Here is a 20,205-nt window from a genome sequence, read left to right on the forward strand (position 1 = left end):
GAAGCCCTGTGTCCAAGGACCAGATCAAAAGGCTTCTCAGGCTGGGTCTGGCTGCAGGTTGCCAACTGCTAGTTTCATGTTACAGCAAGTGCTCTGGTCTCAAAGGCAGTGAGAGGGTTTGGTTCAAACTCAGTTCATGACTCTCCTGAGAATCACAGACCTATTCATGTTTGTTCTTTTCTTTCTCTTTTTTTGTCTTTTTCTAAATGGCCGCCAACAGCTGTGTTCCCTCTGTCCTCTGGGAGCTTGTGCCTATTTTGTGACAGTCTGACCCCTTCTTCACCATAGCCCTGTGCCTTTATTTACTTTTTCTTGCCTTTTTTCATCGTTTTCAGCCCTTTCTCTTGCCGCTAACCCCCCGCCTCCCAGTTTAATTTTTTCTCTTCTCTCGCTGTGGCTGCTCTGTTGCTTTCTTCCTTTCCCTTTCTCCTCCTGATATATCCCTTACCTTTCTCCTCTCATCTGTTGTTTCTTTGTTTTTTCCAGTTTCTTTGTTCCTTGTTGGCTAGATGACCACCCATCCCTGACTCCTCTGGTTCCTTGCATAGTTAACCCTTTTCTCGCTGGAATGGCTGAAGGCAGCTCCCAGCAGTCCACTGCTGAGGCTTCTGCCCCTTTGGACTTGAGTTTTGGTGTCTGACTTCATGCCCCTTCCTTCATTGGGGTGGAGGAGTGCGCCTCTGCTGTGGGTGCACTAGTAGGCTTCAGAAACATCCTTTATGCTGACCGGGTGAGTTCAGACCCCGTAATTTTCCTCAGCTCGGCTGATTTGGTGCATGATGTTGTGTTAGCAGGTGTGACTGTCAGGGGTGTGTTTTGCATCGCGACACCCTTAGACAGGTGGTAGCCTCTAGTGTTCCTCTCCACCATTTCTCTTGGACGATGAGCTCACCAACCGCCTGCATCTCTATGGCATGGTAACGGGGCCTGTCCGTAAACTGCCACTTGGCAGCGGCAGTCCTGAGCTCCAGCATGTCCTGTCCTTTAAAAGGCAGATGTTCTTCTTGCCTGGGAGGGTTGGGGTTTGCCCCACTCCCCGTCTTTCATGATTGACGTGCAGTGTTAGGAGGCTTACCTCACTGTTGGGGACATCGCATGTTTTTGCTGTGGCTGCCCAGTGCCTGAGGAAGAAGCCGGTTGCAGCAGAGCCACCTGTGGCTGCGCCTGATGGTTCGTCTACCTCTGGTGCGAATGCCTCGTTGGGTGGTGGGGATGCTCCTACCTTCCAGCCACTCCCCAGTTTTTCAGAGACAGGTGGCTCTGCGGGAGTGGATTTGGGGCTCCTCCTTGCTTCCCCCCAGGAGAGGCTTTGGCTCCTTCTGCTGTGGGGCGGACCTCCCAGCAACAGAAGGAGTCTTACAAGAAGGCCTTGTCAACCCCTTAAGACCTTCCCACCACTTCAGGGGGATCTAGGGTTAGCGAGTGGGATCCCCTGTCTCTGCCTGCCTCCTCAGCATCTCCCCCAGGCCTGGGAGTGGGGTGGATCCGATGGCCCTCCCCTCACCTTTCAGCTCCCTGAGCCTGATTATGTCAAAATGGGCCCTCTGGGAGCCACAAGCGGCTCCAAGAGAGGGATATTCCAGCCCAGGAGGGCTCCCCTGTAATTGTTCAGGGACTAATACAACCTCCGAGGGCCCTTTGGAGGATGCTGCTGCCATAGGGCCTGATGCTGGGAGTCCTGGGGAGGGGACACATACCCCCACAGGCCTTGGCGACTCTCTGTGCGTAACGTGTACCTCTCTTCCTCCTTGAGGCTGGATTTTGATTCTGCCTCTGAGGACAAATTGAGGGAAGTCCTGCCTCAAGGACTGGCGTCGCCGACTCAGCTAAAGCGACCCCCTGACCATAGTCTCCATCCCAGTGGTAGAGCCTGCTCCTGCCTCTGAGGAACCTCCATGTTGATTACCCTGTTGAGCGCCTCATTGAGTTTCTTGACCAGACCAAGCATTGCTGGAAAGTTGCCCAGCGTATTCATAAATGGTTCCCAGAACTTGAGACATTTGCGCTTTCTGCTAAGGCCACAGTAGTGATGCTGCACTCCACCCTGGGCCTGCAGCATTATAGCTTTCACCTAAGCAAGCTCGCGGATGATGTTGGGTGCCTGTTGCAGGAAGCTTCAGCTAGCGAGCTGTAGGCCCATTTTTTTCTTGTCTTGTGTGCCTCCTCCTTTCTGGTACTTCTCTCTGCTCTTTTGGCCTTGCCTGTCCCCCTTTCTACACCCTTTATTCATGGCTGCTACGGCTTTTAGTTCTCTGAGTGTCAGTGGCTCCAGAGATCCTGGGAAGCGGACAGCTCTCTGATTTTCCTGCATCAGAAACAGCTGGATGTAGCTTTCCTGCAGGAAACACATATTGATGTAGCCGATCAGGCTGACTGGCATGTTGCCTGGAGAGGCTACATGTTCCTGAGTCATGGCACCTCCCTCAGCGCAGAGATCGCATTCGTCTTCTTGCCACAGCTGATGCTTGATACGGTGGTAGTCCAAGAGGTCATCCCTGGCTGCCTGCTAACTGTTCGCCTCTCTTTGGCACAACGTCGTCTCCTCTTCTACCCGCCCACAGCTTGTGACCATCCTCCTCGGTACCCAGGGTGATGTCCGGTCATTGGGTGACTGTCAGCATGCTTATGAGTGTGCCTCTTCAGCTTGCATCAACTGCATCAAGAGTGACACCCTGCTGCTCAGTGCTTGGGCCGACCTCTTTCACCCTGGACCTGCCTGGAGGTCTCTCCTGGCGTCTCAAGGGCCTTAAGGCCCTAGGGGTGTTCCTTTGACCATCTGTCTTCCCTGACTAGAATTGGGATGGATGTCAGTGATGAGGTGGAGGCGTGTCTGCAGCAATGGCACTGGTGTCTGCCCGGCATCTTCTACCACCGACGGGTCTTCGTTGTGAACGACTTGGCAGCCACAACATTATGGCACCAGTGTGCTGTGTTGGACACTCCCGCGAGACTTACTTGACATGCTGTAGAGACTGTTTGTGGATTTTTTCTGGGATGGGTTCCATTGGCTCCTCCGAGCTGTTCTCTGTCTGCCAATGGCCAAGAAAGGCCAGGGCTTGGTTGACTTGGGGGGGCAGGGTAGCTGCTTTCTGCCTGCAGGGCCTCCAGAGACTACTGTGAGGAGTCCCCTGCCCCCCTTCCCCTGGCAACAGCTGGCCTATGTTTCTGTGGTGGGTGGGGGACCTCGGGTTCAACCGAGGGCTCTTTCTCTTGTATCCTGCCCTCTTGGACTGGTGCATCCTCCAGCCCTACTGCAGCATGGTGCAGGCCTGGCAGTCTGCCTTCTGCCTCCAGCCCTGAGCCAGGCAGCTGTGGTTTCCACAGTTGCTGCAGGAGCCCCTTGTCTACAACTTGGCCCTGTGGCACAGGCTGCTGAGTCTTGGCTCTGATAGTCTTGCTGACTCTCATCCAATTGCATGCTGTCCAGCTGAGCCACCTTTTTGACATGACCTGGTCGGATTGTCTGTAGGCTGAGGCACTGGCTGCCTGCTTGGGCATGTACTCGGTTTGCTCCACCACCTGCCTCCCAGGGGACATGCGGGCCACCCTCCCAGCAGAGGCAGCGGCCGCCCTGGAGAACCACCTCTGAGCATGGTGGGTCATCCCTGCCGGGGATGATCCCAGGTGAACCCTTTCCACTGCTGCCTGTTGTGCCAGCCATTGATAGTGACCTGGGTAGTGGGCCCAGCACTTTACTGGCTCTTCCCATGCCTCTGATGGCGTTGCTGGGGTTCACTTCAATGTGCTCCCCTGAAAGGCCCTGTGCATGTGGTTGATTCGTGTCTGCTACTCCCACGTCCTTGACAGTTGTCTTGACACTACACGGTGGCGTCTAGTGGCACCAGCAGTCACGCCAGCCCACCCAACGTGGCGCTCACTTTATATGCTGCCCATTGCCAAAAGGACCAGTGACCTCCAGTTGCAGTTGCTGCACGGGATACTGGCCACCAGCACGCTCATCCGCCACATGGATCCGACTGTGTCAGTGGCCTGCCCCTTCTGTCCGGGGGGGGTAGAGGCAGATCTGTTACACGCCTTCCTTGGGTGCCCCCGGCTGCTGCCGCTCTTTGCTACCTTTGGCGCTTTGTTCAAGGTGCTGGACTTGGACCTCTCAGAGGCTCCCTTTTTGTTTTCCCTTTCATACTTGGTGGCTGGGGTGGGGGGGTGTTATCTGCCTGGCTAACTTTCTGCTTGGCCAGGCCAAGATGGCCATCCTCAAGAGCTGCAGGAACTGGCTTGCTGGGACCAATTCTGATGATGTCTCGTGACTCTTTCGGTTCATGGTCCAGGCGTGCTTGTCACTGCAATTCGAGCATGCAGTCCTCTAGCAGACAGTACCAGCCTTCCAGGCACCACTGGGGCATTCAGCGGATGCTCTGCAGTGTCGAGGGTGGCTGTTTGGTCCTTGCGCTGTGATACTGCTTGCCCCTTCCTGGGGTACCGGCAGGGGTCTTAGTGGGTTGAGGTTGTACTGGATGTTTTGTTTGTAGACTGTGAGGGCAGGCCTTGCGGGCCATAGCCCCAGGCTCTTTCTGTTGTACCTGGGCCCCTGTGTGGGCTGTCCTTTGTTGTACTGCTACTTTTTTCCTTTAAACGTTTATAAAAGTCATTTAGTACTACTTTCATGATAAAGATGAACAGGATTCAATCCAAGACACACACAATCAAATGATAGCAGTGTGTATGTGTGCATGCACGTGCACATCTAAATGCAAGAGAGCCAGCATCCAGACCATCAGCCATTTTAAAGCTGCTCTTCTCTCCTTTCTTTCTCTTATTTTTTAAATTGATTTCCCGGATTCTGTCTTTGTTATGTGTAGTGTTAATCAGGGGCCTCATTTTGCACTCTTTTATGCCAGCTTTAAGCCTGGGCTAGTGCCTTTATTTAGCAATCACACTGTTCATACAATCCGAATCCTTCAATTTGCCATTTTTGTTGCAATGAAAAGTAGAATCAAAATAATGCATTTTTAAATCACGTTTAAGATGGAAATGAATAGATAGCTAACAGCACTGTTGCTCAACCTTTTGTTTGGCCCTGTGAACTAGATGAGTGGTATGGGCCAGATCGAGCCCCATGCTGCCTCTGCCTAACTCTGTGTGTTGGGATCAAGCTCTGTGCTGCCCCGAGTGGCCCTGTGCTATGTGCTGCCTAGATCAGCCTTGTGCCACTCTGCATGCCCAGTGTAGTGTGCAGGGCCATGTTGTCCAGCCCACAGGGCTGCCCCCAGTCCAGAAATTTGGCAGCAAGGGAGAGGCTTTACTTGCCACTGTTCCCCTGCCACCAAATTTTTAGACCCTTGGTGAGTCCCGCAGGCTAGATGATCTGGCTTCATGAACCAGGGGCTAGGGGTATACCTGGCCAAAAATATTAGCATATCTTGGATCCTCATTAATGTTCCAGAGGTACATGAATTGGAACAGTAGGAGTTCTTTGCAAACGATTCCAGGTGTTTTCTCAAATGGCTGCTGACAGCAGTGCTGTTATTTCTTATGTAATTTTATGTACACAAATACACTATCAGCCTGGAGCCCGGGACTTGCTGAAATGCTTAAATAAATTGAAGACGGTACTACTCAAAATAAATAAGCTCCTAAGTCCTTTAAGTCTTTGCAGTGCTTTTAACAGTCTTTGGTGTCTTTTTTTCACATTAGGGAAAAATGTATTTTCTCACCATATGGTGAATTCATGGTAAAGGCAAGGCAGTGTGTGGTTCTGAAATATGATGGCAAGTCACAGTAAGTCCTTCGAGAGAGCAGCAAGTTCATGTCTGCTAATGCAGGGAGTATGACTGCTAATGTGGTTAGAAAACAGCTTGTGAAGACAAAGCCCTACTGAGCCACCTTTGCAGCCTTCTAAGAGAAGATGCCTTTTTGGAAGTGAGAAGAGAAGAGCATGCCATTTTCTTAGGTGCCCCAGGTTATATGAGGTTATGTGAGGACTTGATTTTGTAGTTAGGAATTTAACTGAATTTAATGCTTTACAAATCGTAAATATTTCCTCAAGATGATTTCCTTGCTGAAGTTCCAGACTTATACAGCCTTTCTACCCTGGTTCCAAAGTAAGTTTTGATGTCCTCTGAGCCACATATGTTTGAATAGAGCAAAGTACACCATATAGCACACTTTAGAAGAACTTAATGAGATAACTAGAAGGAACAGTTTTGCTCAAGAAACAGAGAATAATCTGTGATTTTATTTAAATCAGAGCTTCATGTTTTACTTTGTGCTGACTTCTTTTTTTTAAATCTACTATTTCAGTACAGAAAGTAGCAAGTAATGAAGTAATGGTATCTTGAAAAATCCAGTCTTTCCACTACTACTTTGTGTTCCTTTTCAACATGCAGGAATACTGGGGAGAAACTAGGGTATGGGATGTATTTGTTGTATTGAGAACTTCTTGAGGTCTTTGTGTTAAGTAAGAGCCTGGTCCACTTTGTAGAACTGGACTTGTGATTTTATGCATTAGAGATCATTTGTATACCGTAAAAATTCATTGGGCACCTGTAAATGAGCGCAGAGGCTGCTCAGACGCATTGGAACACCAGCGCGTCGGAGTAGACTTGATTAATTAAGTCTGCTGGAGTGTGGCAATTGCTGTGCTCCAGCAGCCTCCTGCGTCTCACGTATCAGCATCCCCATGCTTAAAAATGGCAGCAAGGGTGCTTGAACTAAAGCTCTCCCGATGAGCTTTGGTTCAAGCGCCTCCACTGCCATTTCTAAACACGGGGACGCTGATGCAAGGAGACGTGGCGGTGCTTTAGAGTGGCTTTCAGAGCTACTTTGATTAAAGAGCCACTGCCCCCCACCCCTAGAAGACGTGTAAAAATACCCTTTGTCTGTTTCTCCGTCTTTGTTGTCTTCACTTGAGTCCCGTTATCTTTTTATAGTTCCAAATGTACCCACACGTGCTGAGTGAGAAAAGAAGTGGAAAATGGAGTTACTGATGAGACTGCTCATTCCCCATTTCCCTTTCTCAGCATAGTTCTCTTGGCCCATGCAGCTTTTTAATTCTTTACAGGAAGGGATTAGCAATATCTGCAGCTGTAGGCATTCTGAGCACGTCTGTAGCTCTCTTCCATATGCACACTCCTCTAAAACTAGGATTTTATTTTCCTTTCCGTAGTTTTTGCTCCATCTTTCCTTCCTGTTGCATTTTGATGGAAGTGTCTTACCCTGTCACTGTCAAGCTAATATTTTGCAATAAAAATGATCCGTGAGTAAGGAGACTTGGGTTCTGTCCCTGCTATTGTGAAAGATTTCCTTTGTGATCGTGGACAAATCACTTAAGTTTCATCATCAGTAAATTGTACAGTTTCAACAAGTGCTGATAGTCCATTAAAATATACGTAGAGTGTGGTCCAATAATTCCTACATCTTTTTTTCAATATCATTTATAGTTTCATAGTACTCATTTAGTTACTAGTTACCTGAATTTGGAATGATCATATGCAAAGAATAACACCGATGAAGTTTTCCATTACCCTTTTAATCTCCAAGTCCGTCAATAAAGGGGTAGCATAATCTCTGTTGCTTAGCTGATCGTAATTGAAAAATGTCATAATATTACCGTAGAAAATATTGATAATATTTTGAAAAAAATTGAAAATAATGAAAAATACTTTGGAGTAACTCAGTAAAACATGCCTTTTGTTTAGGTGTTTCAGTTACTTACTGATCTGAAACAACAACGCAAAGAAAGTGGAAAAAGCAAACAGAGCTCTGGCCAACAAAATCTGAACACTATCATGTATGAGGTGAGTAGAGCTACACAGTTGTTTTGCACTTCAGTGTAAAGTGGCAGACGTTTACACAGGCAGAGTTTATCTAGGAATTTGTCCTCTGCTTAATAGAACTTCAGTAAATATTTCCTGCTTATAATACAAGTTTTCTTCCCTAAAGATTTCAAATTGCTGAGAAGTAGCTATCTCTGAGCTAGGAAGCGCCAGCTAACTTCTGCTCATCATGAGAGAGGAGATAAATAACTTTGACCAAGGACACCAGGCCAAATGCCTCCACAGGATTTTTAGTGTTTGGAGCAGACACTGTGGCTCTGGCGTGTAAGGAGCTGTTCAGAAGACCTTAGTACAGCAAGCTTCATAATCTCTTAAGGCTGAAAGTAAACTTTGTTGGCTTTGAACCTGTACTTCCACAATAGTTGGCTTATTTAAAACATGAGCTGTAGAGCAAATCGTTTGTTGCTTTACCTTTTAACTGACCCAGCCTGCACCATTGGCTGGGGCTGGGGCCACGCAGGCAGGCTGCCTCATCCTGCTGTGGCTTGGGCTATGGCTGGGTCTTGGGGCAGTGCCCAGCTGGGGTGGCAGTGGCTTGGCGTGGGAGGGAGGGACAGGGTTGAGGGTATAGCCCAGCTAGGGTGGTGACAGCGGCTCGCAATGGCAGCAGCACCAAGGCTGCCGGTTCAGTCAGGCTGCAGCCCCATGCCCTGCACCCCACAGAAATCTGGGCAGGCAGGTGCCCCTCCCCCTCCCCCTGATGTATCACCAGTGGGCCTGCCAGACTGCCCCCATGCCATGTCAGAGGTTGCCCCCTGATGGTGCGGGCTGGTTCAGGCTGTACGGAGTTTGGCCCGTGATGGCCCAGACCAGCCCTGCACCAAGCTTGGTGCATGGCCCTGATGGTGTGAGTCTCTCTATATAGCTATATCAATATAGATATAGATTATATATAGAGGGGGAGGTATTTCATTTTAATTGTGGAAAAACACAGATTTTGGGTTTTTGAGTCAGAGAATTTTGGATAGTTTATCAGAGAATTTGGGATTTTTTAAACAGAGAAAGATCAGGGTCCTTGATGATTCGATTACTTAAAAGATGCATAGTTGGACTGCTAGTGAACCATGGTTAATATTGCATTAAATCTAGTTTATTTTGCTTCCATGAGTAGTCCCCCATCGACTGTAGTAGGACCACTCAGGCACATATGGTTTGGTCCTGGGTTTTTGAGTTTTAGTTCTGTCTTTGTTTGAAAAGACAAAGTTATAAACTGCAGCTTCAGTAAAACAGACATTTTCCAAATCCTGGTCAAATCTTTACTGAGATTTGTAGTCTCTTTCTCAGTTGTTTCAAGTAAATAGGAGAGTCAGGCAAAAGGGAAATGTTAATTCTAAGTGTACCTGCTAAATATATGAATATTAAGCAAGTATGACCATATCATTATACCAGTATTGATATAATGGGATTGTTTCTGTTTGTTGTGAATGCATATTAATAAGCCTTGTACATGGGTATACCTTACAGTAGTTGGAACTAGCTTATTTAAATGGTGCTTGCATTCAGATATGGCCATAATATGATGATGGGCACTTTTAGTTGGTTTAAAATTACTATATTTCACAGTGTAAAGGTCGACCCTGGATTTTCGATGCAAAAATTTAGGATTTTCATAGGCACAGTGTATAAGTTGGGGCTGAGTGCTGAGCCCGGCGCTTGGCAGCACAGCTCACAGCTGACAGGGCTAGGCTCAGCGCTCACCAGGCGTAGCCCCATCCCCTACGAGCCTGGTGCTGCTCTGAGGGGATGGGGCTGAGTCGGCCAAGCCCGGCCCTGGCTCCATCCTTGTCCCCATCTCCTGCGAGCAGTATGTCACCAGCCAAGTACCAAGTGTGGCACTGCTCGCAGGAGACAGAGACGGGCATGGTGCTGGGCTTGGTGCTTGGCTGGCGCAGTCTCATCCCCTTCAAGCGGCACTGGTGCAGCCCAGGACTCGTCAGCTGAGCACCAAGCTCATCTGAGCCCAACCCTGTCCCTGTGCCTGTCCCCTGCAAGTGGCACTAGTGTCTGCAAGTGGCACTGCTGAGCACTGAACTCAGCCCTGATCCCTGAGAGTGGCTCCAGGCTTGGCTGCCCACAGCAGACAGGGTCAGGTGCTTGGCTGGCATGGCCTCACCCCCGTGAGCGACACCGGCCTCAGCACTTGGGTGGCGCTGCCCAGGAGCATTGTTCACAGGGGATCGTGCTACAGTGCATAAGTCAAGCTTGATTTTTTAAGACACAAAAATTGGGCTTCAAAACCCGACTTGTACACCCTGGAATACGGCACATAAATAGCTGAGTTTGGAAAATAAAATGTCTAAAGTTAAATAGCCATGGGTTCTGCTATAGACTATAGTATTTTAATAGGCAATTACTAATTTTCTCCTCTACCACAATCAGTCATGGTTTACAAGTAAAAACAAATCATCATAATACTTTGAGAAAATAGTTGCTCAGTGTATTACTCCATTAAAATATTGCTCAAATTCCCCTAAGATAATCATTAGGAACACAAGCAATGAATATTTTATCATTTTGGTAGAGAGGAAGAAGGCCAAATCTCTCTATGTTGATAAAATCAAGTTTTAGTTAGGAAGGTTGCTTTTAATAGATCTATTTTGTAATGTCTTATATTTGTATTATTTGTCATATCCTAAAGAATCTTGGAAACAACATTTCGTCCCTACCAGTTAGTTATCTTCTCTTGGCTAAATATTGCCTCGTTTCTTTCTTTTCTGCCCTTTTTATTATAAATTTTTGTTTTAAAGAATTTCTACGACAAAAATGCCCATATAAAAAGATACTTATTTAGTTATGCTCATGGCACAGTACACAAGTAATGCATAGATTCCTCAGGAGAAGAAATCCATGTTTGCCATACAGCACAATGCACGCACATGCTATGCACCCGGGGTGGGCTGGTTCATCATATTTGAAATCCTATTAATGGGTGGAGCATCTGTCAGTTGTAGTCTCAGTGAGAGCTAGGTACACTGCTGTGAAGAAGTGTCAGGTAAAGATCAACACTTTACGTTTGAAACAGTTGGACCAGTAACTTTTACAGTTAATGATGAAGTTAGTAAATGTTACTCTCTTTTGGTAGAGAAAACAGGAATTTCCTGTAAGCTTAGTGATCCTCTTTACTCTTATTTTGCGGTTAGTTCAAACAACATCCAGAAAGATTCTTGTGTTTTTTTCAAGTTAAAAGGGTGACTGTAAACTACAATCTGATTGGGCTTCTTTAAAAATAAAAGTAAAGCCATTTGATCAACTTTTCCTTATAGTCAGAAGGCTGGCTCATGCAAAATTGCAAGATGGTGTTATCTGTCGTCTTGAATCCTCATTCTTTAAACAAAAAAGCAAATGCTTTGCAAAGATTAGTTGAAGTTAATTAATGTCAGTGCAAAAGACAAACAGCAGGAAAATTAATCATCTAACAGAAGTAGAAAATGAGCATTTCTGAATAATGACTACAAAATTCTTACTGTGTTTTTTAACGGTAGTATGCATAAATTCTGGGGTTTTAGAAAACAGTGCCAAATATGCAGACTGAAGTACACTTCCAGCTGTAAAGAATGAAAACCGCAGTGGAACTTAAATTAGTTATTTATGAGTTGGAAATGAAAGTACCCTTGGCACTGAATTCTGGAAAATCTTGGAAAAAATAACAGTTTTAGGGATGAATAGAATAAGGCTCTTCAATCCTGTTTTAAGAAAGCAATCTGGTACTTCTTTTTGAACAAGGGCTTGAGGTGCTCTATACTTGTGGTTCTCAATCAGGGTGCCCCTCTCACCGCAGGGTATGTGTGTTTACCAGACTACAAGTCTTTTCTGCTCCAGTTATGACCCGGGGAGTGTTTACATCCCTTCGGACAGATCCTAAAGACGTTAATTTCTCACTTAATTTCCCCACTGTGAGAAATGTCCTTTCTTAAAATAAGCTGGTCCCAGACAATATTCAAGCTAGGGTCTTTCCTTTTAAAATTAATTTTGACATTATCTGGAAGGACCTGTGGTCAAGTGTCTTGGACCACATTGGCAAACATCTCTGTCTTTTTGACACACCCATGTTGGATACTGATTTTCTAAATTTACTTTTCTTCAGCCATTTAGATTTTGAGTCCCTCCCAGATGCGAAAGAAACTCATTGTTTAGCAAGTGACACCTTGCAACCCTTATCATACTGTGCGATTCAGGCCCTGTGATGGCATATGAGAAATACATTTTATATCAAACGCTACAATGTCTACAAGCATAAGGGTTATATGCTTGAATGCAGCCTAATACCACTGTTAGGTGTTATACTATATCACCTCACACGCCTTATCAGTAAAACAAAACTTAAGAAAAAACATGCATGATGTCCCATGAACACCTCAAGATATTGTGGGGTTCATGACCAAGGTCACTATTCAGACTTCTTTCAGTAGGTTTGAAGAGGCTTTTCAGCAAGTAATTCTCTGCATAGATATTTGATACTCCACATTTATTTTTGCTTTACAAATGGTAACGTATCTTTTCTTACCCTCTACAGACCTTAAAATACATATCCAAAACACCATGCAGATACCAAAGTCCTGAAATTGTAAGAGATTTCCTCACAGCAACGAAAGGTCATAAACTAACGAAGTAAGTAAAGATTCCCTTTTGAGTACATGGATGAGTGCATGAGAATATTCAGAAACGGCCCTTAGTAAAAGGAATTTGTGAGGGGTGCACTGATAAAGATTTTCTTGACTGATACCAATAGCTGATCATTAACCAGGCACATCTGTTGATACTGATCCAACAACCGATTTACAGGAATGCAACCTGGCAGTGTGGAGAGCAGCTCTCTGCAGGTTAGTCTGTAGGGGGGTGAGAGAGGGAAGGGCCATGGTGGGGCAGATCCATGGTGAGGGAGGGAGTGGGGCAGCGGCTGGGGGTGCTGCCCAGCTAGGGTGGTGAATGGCATCTGGGGCCAGGACAGGGAGTGGGACAGAGCCGCAGGTGGCTTGTCCAGGGGATCAGTGTCCTGAAGCTTAAAAATGGTGGCAGGGCGCTTGAGCTAAAGCTTGGCGAATAAGCTTTAGTTCAGGCACTGCCACCACCATTTTTAAGCATGGGGGGGCTTTTAACTGGAGCCGAGCAGAGCAAAGGCGGATGTGGGCTGCTTGTTGCAGGCTCAGGACTCTCTGCTCTACTGCCTTTCCATCAGGAGCCATCCCCTGCCCACCCAGCAGTGGGAGGCACAACTCGCTGCCTCCACGGCTGGTTGGGCAGGGGACATGCAGCCAGCACGGGGCCCCTGAGGAAAAGGCAGCACAGCAGAGAGTCCCAAGCCCACAGCAGGCGGCCTGTGCTGTGTCAGGGAGCTACCCTTCCCTTCCCCATGCCCTCTAGACAAGCTGATTGCAGCTCTGTCCCACTCCCACTCTGGCCTCAGGTCCCATTCACCGCCCTGGCTGGGCAGCGTCCGCAGCCCCTGTCCCACTCTCTCCATCACAGGGGGCGGGCCCTGATCTGCTCTGCCTCCCACACACAAACACCTCTTCCCTACCCCACAGCGCTTCCCCTGTGATGGGGGGCCATCTTGGGGCCAGGTCCATCACTATCCTGCCGCCTGTCTAGTGCAGTCTGCCTCGCACTCACCTGCCAAGCCTTGATGTAAATTAAAATGATATAAAATGCAGAAGGCTGCCCACTTGCAACGGTGGTATTCTGGGCCAATTACACGTCTTTGATCTTCCTTAATACCATGTCCCATGCCTTGCAGATGTCCTCCAAACAACTGACATTCACTTAGCCCTCTCCAGAGCTGGACTCTGTCCCTGTGTTGGGCTTCCTACACATGCCTCATAACTGGGTTTTACTCATGCTGCCCCTTTCTCTGGGTCACACTTATTCTTACCCCACCACGGGCCACTTGCACTCTGACCTACTCTGTATGGCCCTTCAGGCTCCCTTTGGCCCTACTCCATATAGCCCTTCGGGCTTCCTCTCTCCAGCTTGGTCCTGACCTGTCACAGACCTTCAGGTCTCCCAATTCAGGCCCTACTCTATAACAGGGTGTCAGGCCTATCACTCCACACACTGGGCTGATTCCAGTCCCTGGCCCACTCAGGCAGATTCCCACCAACCTTGGACCTCAGGGCTTCCTGGCCCCCATGGTCTTGCCCATAATTTCCACTTTGTCTCTCAGGCCTTGGGCCCTCTTGGCCTCTGTGTTATCACCCAACCCTGTGGCTTTTCTGTTGGGGTGTGTGCTCCCTTAGTCTGTCCCCTCCATGGGCACCCACAAGGCAGTGGAGGCTGAGGCTTTATAGCGCCCTGTCCTTACCTTACACTGGGGAGGCACAGGTGTGGCATTTCCTGGAGACTGCCCTGCCACTGACAGCCCCACCACACCACCCAGCCCCAGCAGGGTATAGTTTTAGGTCTTACCCAGGATCAGAAGGAACCTCCTTCACTCCATAGTTTCTACCCTAGCCTCCAGGGGTTCCAGGAGCAGCAAGTGGACTCTCCATCCCTAGACATTTTCAAGAGCAGGGTAGACAGGCACTTGCCTTGGATAGCTGTCAGAGATGATCCTCCTCTACCCTAGCCTCCAGGGGTTCCAGGAGCAGCAATCCTTAGGCCAGGTGATGTTCATCCTTCAGCTCCCCAGACGCAGCTGGTCTTATACCCTGGGTCTGGTTTTATACCCCGGCTGCCTAGCCCTCCTCCAATCAGGCGACCTCCTAGCCATCAGGTGACCACCTAACTGGGCCTGAGCCCACCTGCTGGCTGCTCCACATCCTGTTGGCTCCTCTTAAAGTGGCAGGCACCACTTGAGCCCTGCCGCACCCTCCACAGGCTTTCCTGCAGGGCACTGCTCTCCACGTTGCCTAGCTGCATTCCTGGCCACATGCATGTGTGCAGCTGCATCTGGGGGCCCCCCCACCAGAAGGCATATTATATTTATTGGTTAACATTATCAGCTACACCAGCCAAAAAAGCCAATAGTGATAATGTTAATTTTCCTTTTATTGGTGCCGACCTGATATGGCACCAATATATTGGTGCACCTCTAGAATGTATAACCTGGTTGCTTTTGCTGAACACTTTTAAAGCATTTTCTGTCAAAATTAAAATCCTTACCTAACCACCTTTTCCTTCTTTTCTGTGAATGCCTACATGCATATATATTTATTCACATGGATGTTAAATTTGCTACAGTTTTCTCCCAGACTGATTCTGGTTGGTATGCATTTTCTATGAAATAAATAGGTAGGTGAAAAAAAATCATTTTGAGTCACTCAGAATGAGCTCACTCATTTTTATGCTGTTCTCAGCAAAAATAACTTCTTCAAAAAAAATACTGATGGCTTCATTTCAGAGAATAGGCATAAATAATGAGGTTGTATATAAATTAGGTCCCCAAGCAGATCTTGGGAAAGTATAAGCTTCAGCAGATTATTCTTGCCTGAATTTTTGAGTCACGGATGTAACTATTCCTTGTATTTAATATTCAGTAGAATAATATTTTCATGCTTCCCCTCTGGGGTCTTTGTTCAATAAAATGTGCAATTTCTGTGATTTTTAGAAGCCTTATTTGATTTGATTGAGTCAACACCTGGAGAACAGACTGAGTCTCTTATAAATTCTGGCAAGCTCATCAGGGACTTCAGAGTGGAAGGTGTGACCAGTCTCCTTCATGCTTACTAAACCTTTAAGGCAGTTTCTTTTGCTTGAGATTGGTACAGATGGACATTTGCCATTCCTGAAATGCCTTGGTCTCCTGTACCACGCTTCAAAGTGAGTGAGGCCTGCCATACATTTTAGGCTAAAAAACAATGGAAACAGTAATTTCCCTCCCCAAGGAGATCATAGGAAAGTAGGGCTGGAAAGAACCTCAAGAGGTCATTTAGTCCAGTCCCCTGCAAAAGGCAGGATCATCTCTGACAACTATCCAAGGCAAGTGCCTGTCTACCCTGCTCTTGAAAATGTCTAGGGATAGAGAGTCCACTTCTTTAGGCAGCCTCTTCCAATGTTTGACCAGCCTTATAGTCAGAAAGGTCTTCCTCATCTCCAGCCTAAATTTCCCTTGCTGAAGCTCCTAGTTTTGTCCTGTATGATCATGGAGAAAAGCCCATCTCTGTCGTCTCTGTAATTACCCTTCAGGTATTTGAAGACTGTTATCAAACCTCCACCCCCCGCCCAGTCTTCTCTTCTCCAAACTAAATAACGTAGCTCTTTCAGCTTTTTCATAGTCTTGCTTCCCAGGCTCCTAATCATTTTTTGTTTCTTTGCTGGATTCCTTCCAATCTGTCCACATCCTTCTTGAAGCGTGGTGCCCAAAACAGGACACAGTGCTGTATGTGAGGCCTCACCAGTGCTGAACAGAGTGGAAGAATTTGCAAGTGACAATCCTGTTAATACAGTCCAGTGGGTGCATCTACACATGCACTTTACTGCAGAGTTGACCAAGTAGCTCTGTAGTAAAGCATCACAGTTTACATGTGAGCAGGTATTGGAGCACAGTAAATTAATTAACTCTGCTGTAGGATAGTGCTGTCGGGGACAGTACTGTCTTATGACAGAGTACTTAGCTGCACTGAAATGCCCATGTAGATGGTGACCATGTTGGGACCAGACTCCTGGCTGCTGCCTAGCCACACAGCTCTGCAGGTTTTGAACCTTCATGCCCCAGCCAGCCCCTCTGCAGCCCAATGCTGGAGCTTGGGGATATCCCCCTGTACCTGCTGCCAGCCCAGGCATGCTCTGCCCCAACTCAAATTGCTGCTGCCCTGGGCACACGTTTGGATGCTGCACCCAGGAGCAGTTTACTCTGGCTCAAAGTGCTGTGGAGTTTATTTCTTCACCTTAATTGCACATATAGATGCACCCACTGTGTTGTCGGCCTTTTTATCAACAAGAGCACACCATTGGCTCATATTCAGCTCCTGGTCTATTGTAACCCCCAGGTTTACAGTAGCTTTTTTTGGTTTTGTTGTTGTTTGGTTGATTTTTTTTTCCTTCCTATTTCAAATGCAACTTTTGACAAATGATTGCTTACTTCTAAGCACTTCCTCTTCATTCCAGAGGAAACAAATTACTCTGTGTGTATTCTTAGACACAAACATTCCCTAAAGAAATCATACTTTTCCTAACTTGGTCCTGTGTGACAGGGCATTTGGTGCTTCTGTCACTGTAAGAGACAGTGGCTGCCTGAGAAGCAGCCTGCAGGTGCGGCAGGGGCCAACCAGGGAGTCTGCCCCTGAGTGCCAATGAAAGAGTAGCTCCTGGCAGCACGGCTCCTGATAACTGCTGAGCTGGGGTAAGCAGCACCAAGCCCAGGAACAGACCAGGCCTGGGAACAGGAGTGGGTGAGCCCATAGCCTGGAGAAGGGTGTCAGAGAGCGGAGGTCCAGGGTGCTTGAAGCCCAGCTAGCAAGTAGACCACAGCCCAAAAGGAGCAAAACAGACCTTCAGACAGAGAGGTCTGGGAACAGGGGCCAGGGGCCCAGCGCCTGAGCGGGGTGAAGCAGGTCCTGGAACAGATAGGCCTGGGGACAGAAGCAATATCCCAAGTGGGCTGTTGATGAACTGTTTGGTGGTTGTGGAAGGGACTGAGGCAAAGGTATGGCAGTCCCAACTGGCCCAGAGAGAGCTGGGCAAGTAAAGGAGGTGAGGACCTCTACAGTTAAAGCTGCGGTAGGAATTGTGTGGCCACCAGTGGGCATTGTGGTGCCTCTGGGACCTGAATCTCTCTCATCCTGGCATAAAAGGAACTTGCATCTCTGACACACGTGGGAAGTGCCGTTGTCTCTGTACTTCCAGCTGGTAGCAGTCATCTGATCTTGTACGCAGTGTATTCTAGTGTTCCTGTCTGAGTTGGAACTGGACCAAAACTTCAGGATTAACACTGATTCTCTTCTGCTTTGTTAGTCAGGGGAGCTCTGTTAACCTTAAAATCTTAAATTCCATTACTGTACAGCTCATTCAAAGGATAGCTTCTTCCATGTAACACCATGCTGGGCCATCAGGTCTATGCAGAAGGAGAGGGAAGTGCTACTCACTGGGTCTACTTAATAGGGATTCCAAAATTCTTCTGGCATGCCGTGCCCGCTCTTTTTCCTATGGATAGGATACCACAAGATAGACCAGAATGATATTCCCATTCAATTTCTTCTCTGGGAGGGAGGGAGGAAGGAAGGAAATGCCTAAATACTTCTGGAACCCAAATAGACTTAGGCAAAGAGGGCGCTTAAGGATCTTTGAAAACTTTTCCCTTAGTTACTTCGTTAATATCCTTGTTGCTTTGTAAAGAAGTGACCAGCTCTGTTTGTACCAGTGTAAGGGATGTTTGCCATACAATTTACAAAATATGAAATAGACTTTCTTTTTGCAACGGTCTTGACATATTTATTTCCTGTAATCTGTTCCAGAGTCCAGATCAGATTCACCCAAGCCCATCTGGCAGCCACTTTTTCCCTTTTCACCAAGACCTGGAAAGCCTATGGTTAGCAATTACCAACTAATACATTTTATGTTCAAATGATTAAAACATTAATACCTCCAAGGAAATCTTGAGCTACCCTCTGGGATCTCAGCCAAGACAATTTCAACTCCATCCTATTGCTTTGAGCTAAGAATATGGGAAACCTACCAGCTTTAATCATTCACCTTCTTTGGGGGGGCCTTAAATTACATTTTATTTTTGTTCTTACAAAAAAAACCACGTTTGAAACGTATTCTAGCTTATTCCCCGAATACCTGACCTTCCTTTCAAGAGGAAAAGAGCATTAACATTTGCTTTCAAGATCTTGGAATTTTCCTGTTGTGATGACCTTTCTTCCCTGGGAGAGAAGAGGGGCAGGGAGGGTTGAGCTCCAGACTCTCTCTTCTCTTTCCTCACTGAGTAGTAGAAGAGGAGGGAGAGTCTCTTTTTAGCCACCTATTTTCTATCTCAGATTTAACCCTGGAGGAGGACAGTTGGTTTGTAAATAAGATCATTAACATTGGCCTTTTATTTGAGTTCAAAGGTAGAGTCCATTTAGTATCTGAAATATTCTCTTACTGGGGCTGATGCTATTCTGCCTTCAGGAGAATGGACTGAGTTTGATGGCTCTTCTTAACTTGAAAAACCCTGTCAGTTAAGGAAGAATAATGCTTTTGTAACTCTTTTTTTTTGTTTCATTTTGTGAGGAATGCATTGGTCTCCAATCATGTCACTACAGAGCTTCTTAGCTTAAAAAAAAGTGAGCATCTACGGCTCCTTTAGCAGCAATTCCTCCCTAAGGTCTGAAGATGGAATGGTTTGTACTTAACCTCTGACTACATACCCCATCAGCTGCACCACTGCCTTTTCTAGTAAGGATGTGTTTTCCTTCATAGTCGAGTCTGATATCAACCCAAGAAGGAGGGTCATTAAAAAGTGTGTGGCTGCCAGATTTACCCAAAAGACCAGTTTAAGACTACTTATTTGGCTTAGCAGCTACATAGACTTTTGGAGGAAAAGTTTATCGTTTTAAGACCTATAACATTAGTACAATTTAGATCTGCGTATAGGACCCAGCACAGCTAAGTGAGAACAAGAAACTGACATTCCCGATTTAAGTTTCTTCACCTCTTGATCACTAGGTGGAGCCAACGTATGCTGGAATTCGTTGATGGCTTTGTAGAATAAGAGACTGTCAAGACCCACCTAACCTATTCACTGAGACAGCATCATATGAAGATTTGGGCCTGTAGTCGAGTGAAATATTGCTTTTATTCTGTCTTCCCTCCATAGGCAACAAATTTGAGCAATGAGAGCACTCATTGCTCTTCTTGCAGCCATGATATTCTAATATGATGTAGCTGTAGTTCTGTAGTTCAGAGCATTGTAATACTGGTACATCGTTTAATCATAATAAAATTGCTACTGGCAGGCAGGAAACTGAGTTGATGGACTTGATCTGGCATAAATGTTTCATTGATGGCGCTAGATTCAATGGTGCTAATAGATATACACTTATTAAATAGTAAAAATCTCTAGATTGGGTTTTTGTTGACCTAGGAAGTTAAAGAACATAGCTTCCATAGCTATTAGTTTATTTTTCAATTGTCTCGTAAGATAGCAAAGTCACATCTTAAAACTAGCTACCGATATATCAGCTGGCTATCAGATTGGCACCGATAAAAAGATAAATAATGTTTTAGCTATCAGCTTTGTTTGGTCCTTGTGTAAACACTTTTTCCTCTAATGTAAGCCTGCTTCCACATAGAGGGAGGAAATTCTGATGTTGTAGCTCTGCATGGTAGATCTGGGCACAGTAGTCTAATGTTCCCCCCCTACATGCACTCTGCTCACATAGAAGAGATAGCGTAGCTGAGACCTGCTGTGCAAATAGCAGCGTAAATTTATTCCAGGGAATCTGTCTATTCTTTTTCTGCCTTAAGGAAAAAAGCACATTCTAGAGCTTTT

The 20,205-nt window shown here is 46.6% G+C and overlaps 1 protein-coding gene across 3 annotated transcripts in view; it reads left to right on the forward strand.

Annotated features, from left to right (window-relative positions):
* Positions 1-20,205, forward strand: part of CRCP (CGRP receptor component) — a 46,194-nt gene that overhangs the window by 5,537 nt on the left and 20,452 nt on the right. For 2 of the 3 annotated variants that reach the window (XR_002102963.1, XR_002102964.1), the window contains exon 3: positions 221-4,618. Coding sequence is in view for 1 of the 3 variants with exons in the window: in XM_019545513.1 (XP_019401058.1) it covers positions 7,659-7,757; positions 12,310-12,404 (194 nt within the window). In the remaining 2 variants the exon portion in view is untranslated. Of the gene's footprint in view, positions 1-220; positions 4,619-7,658; positions 7,758-12,309; positions 12,405-20,205 lie in introns of those variants that run through there. The other variant, XM_019545513.1, reaches the window with a different exon arrangement.

Source organism: Crocodylus porosus, unplaced genomic scaffold (genome assembly GCF_001723895.1).
Source record: "Crocodylus porosus isolate Cpor-Errol unplaced genomic scaffold, CroPor_comp1, whole genome shotgun sequence".
NCBI classification, from domain to species: domain Eukaryota; kingdom Metazoa; phylum Chordata; order Crocodylia; family Crocodylidae; genus Crocodylus; species Crocodylus porosus.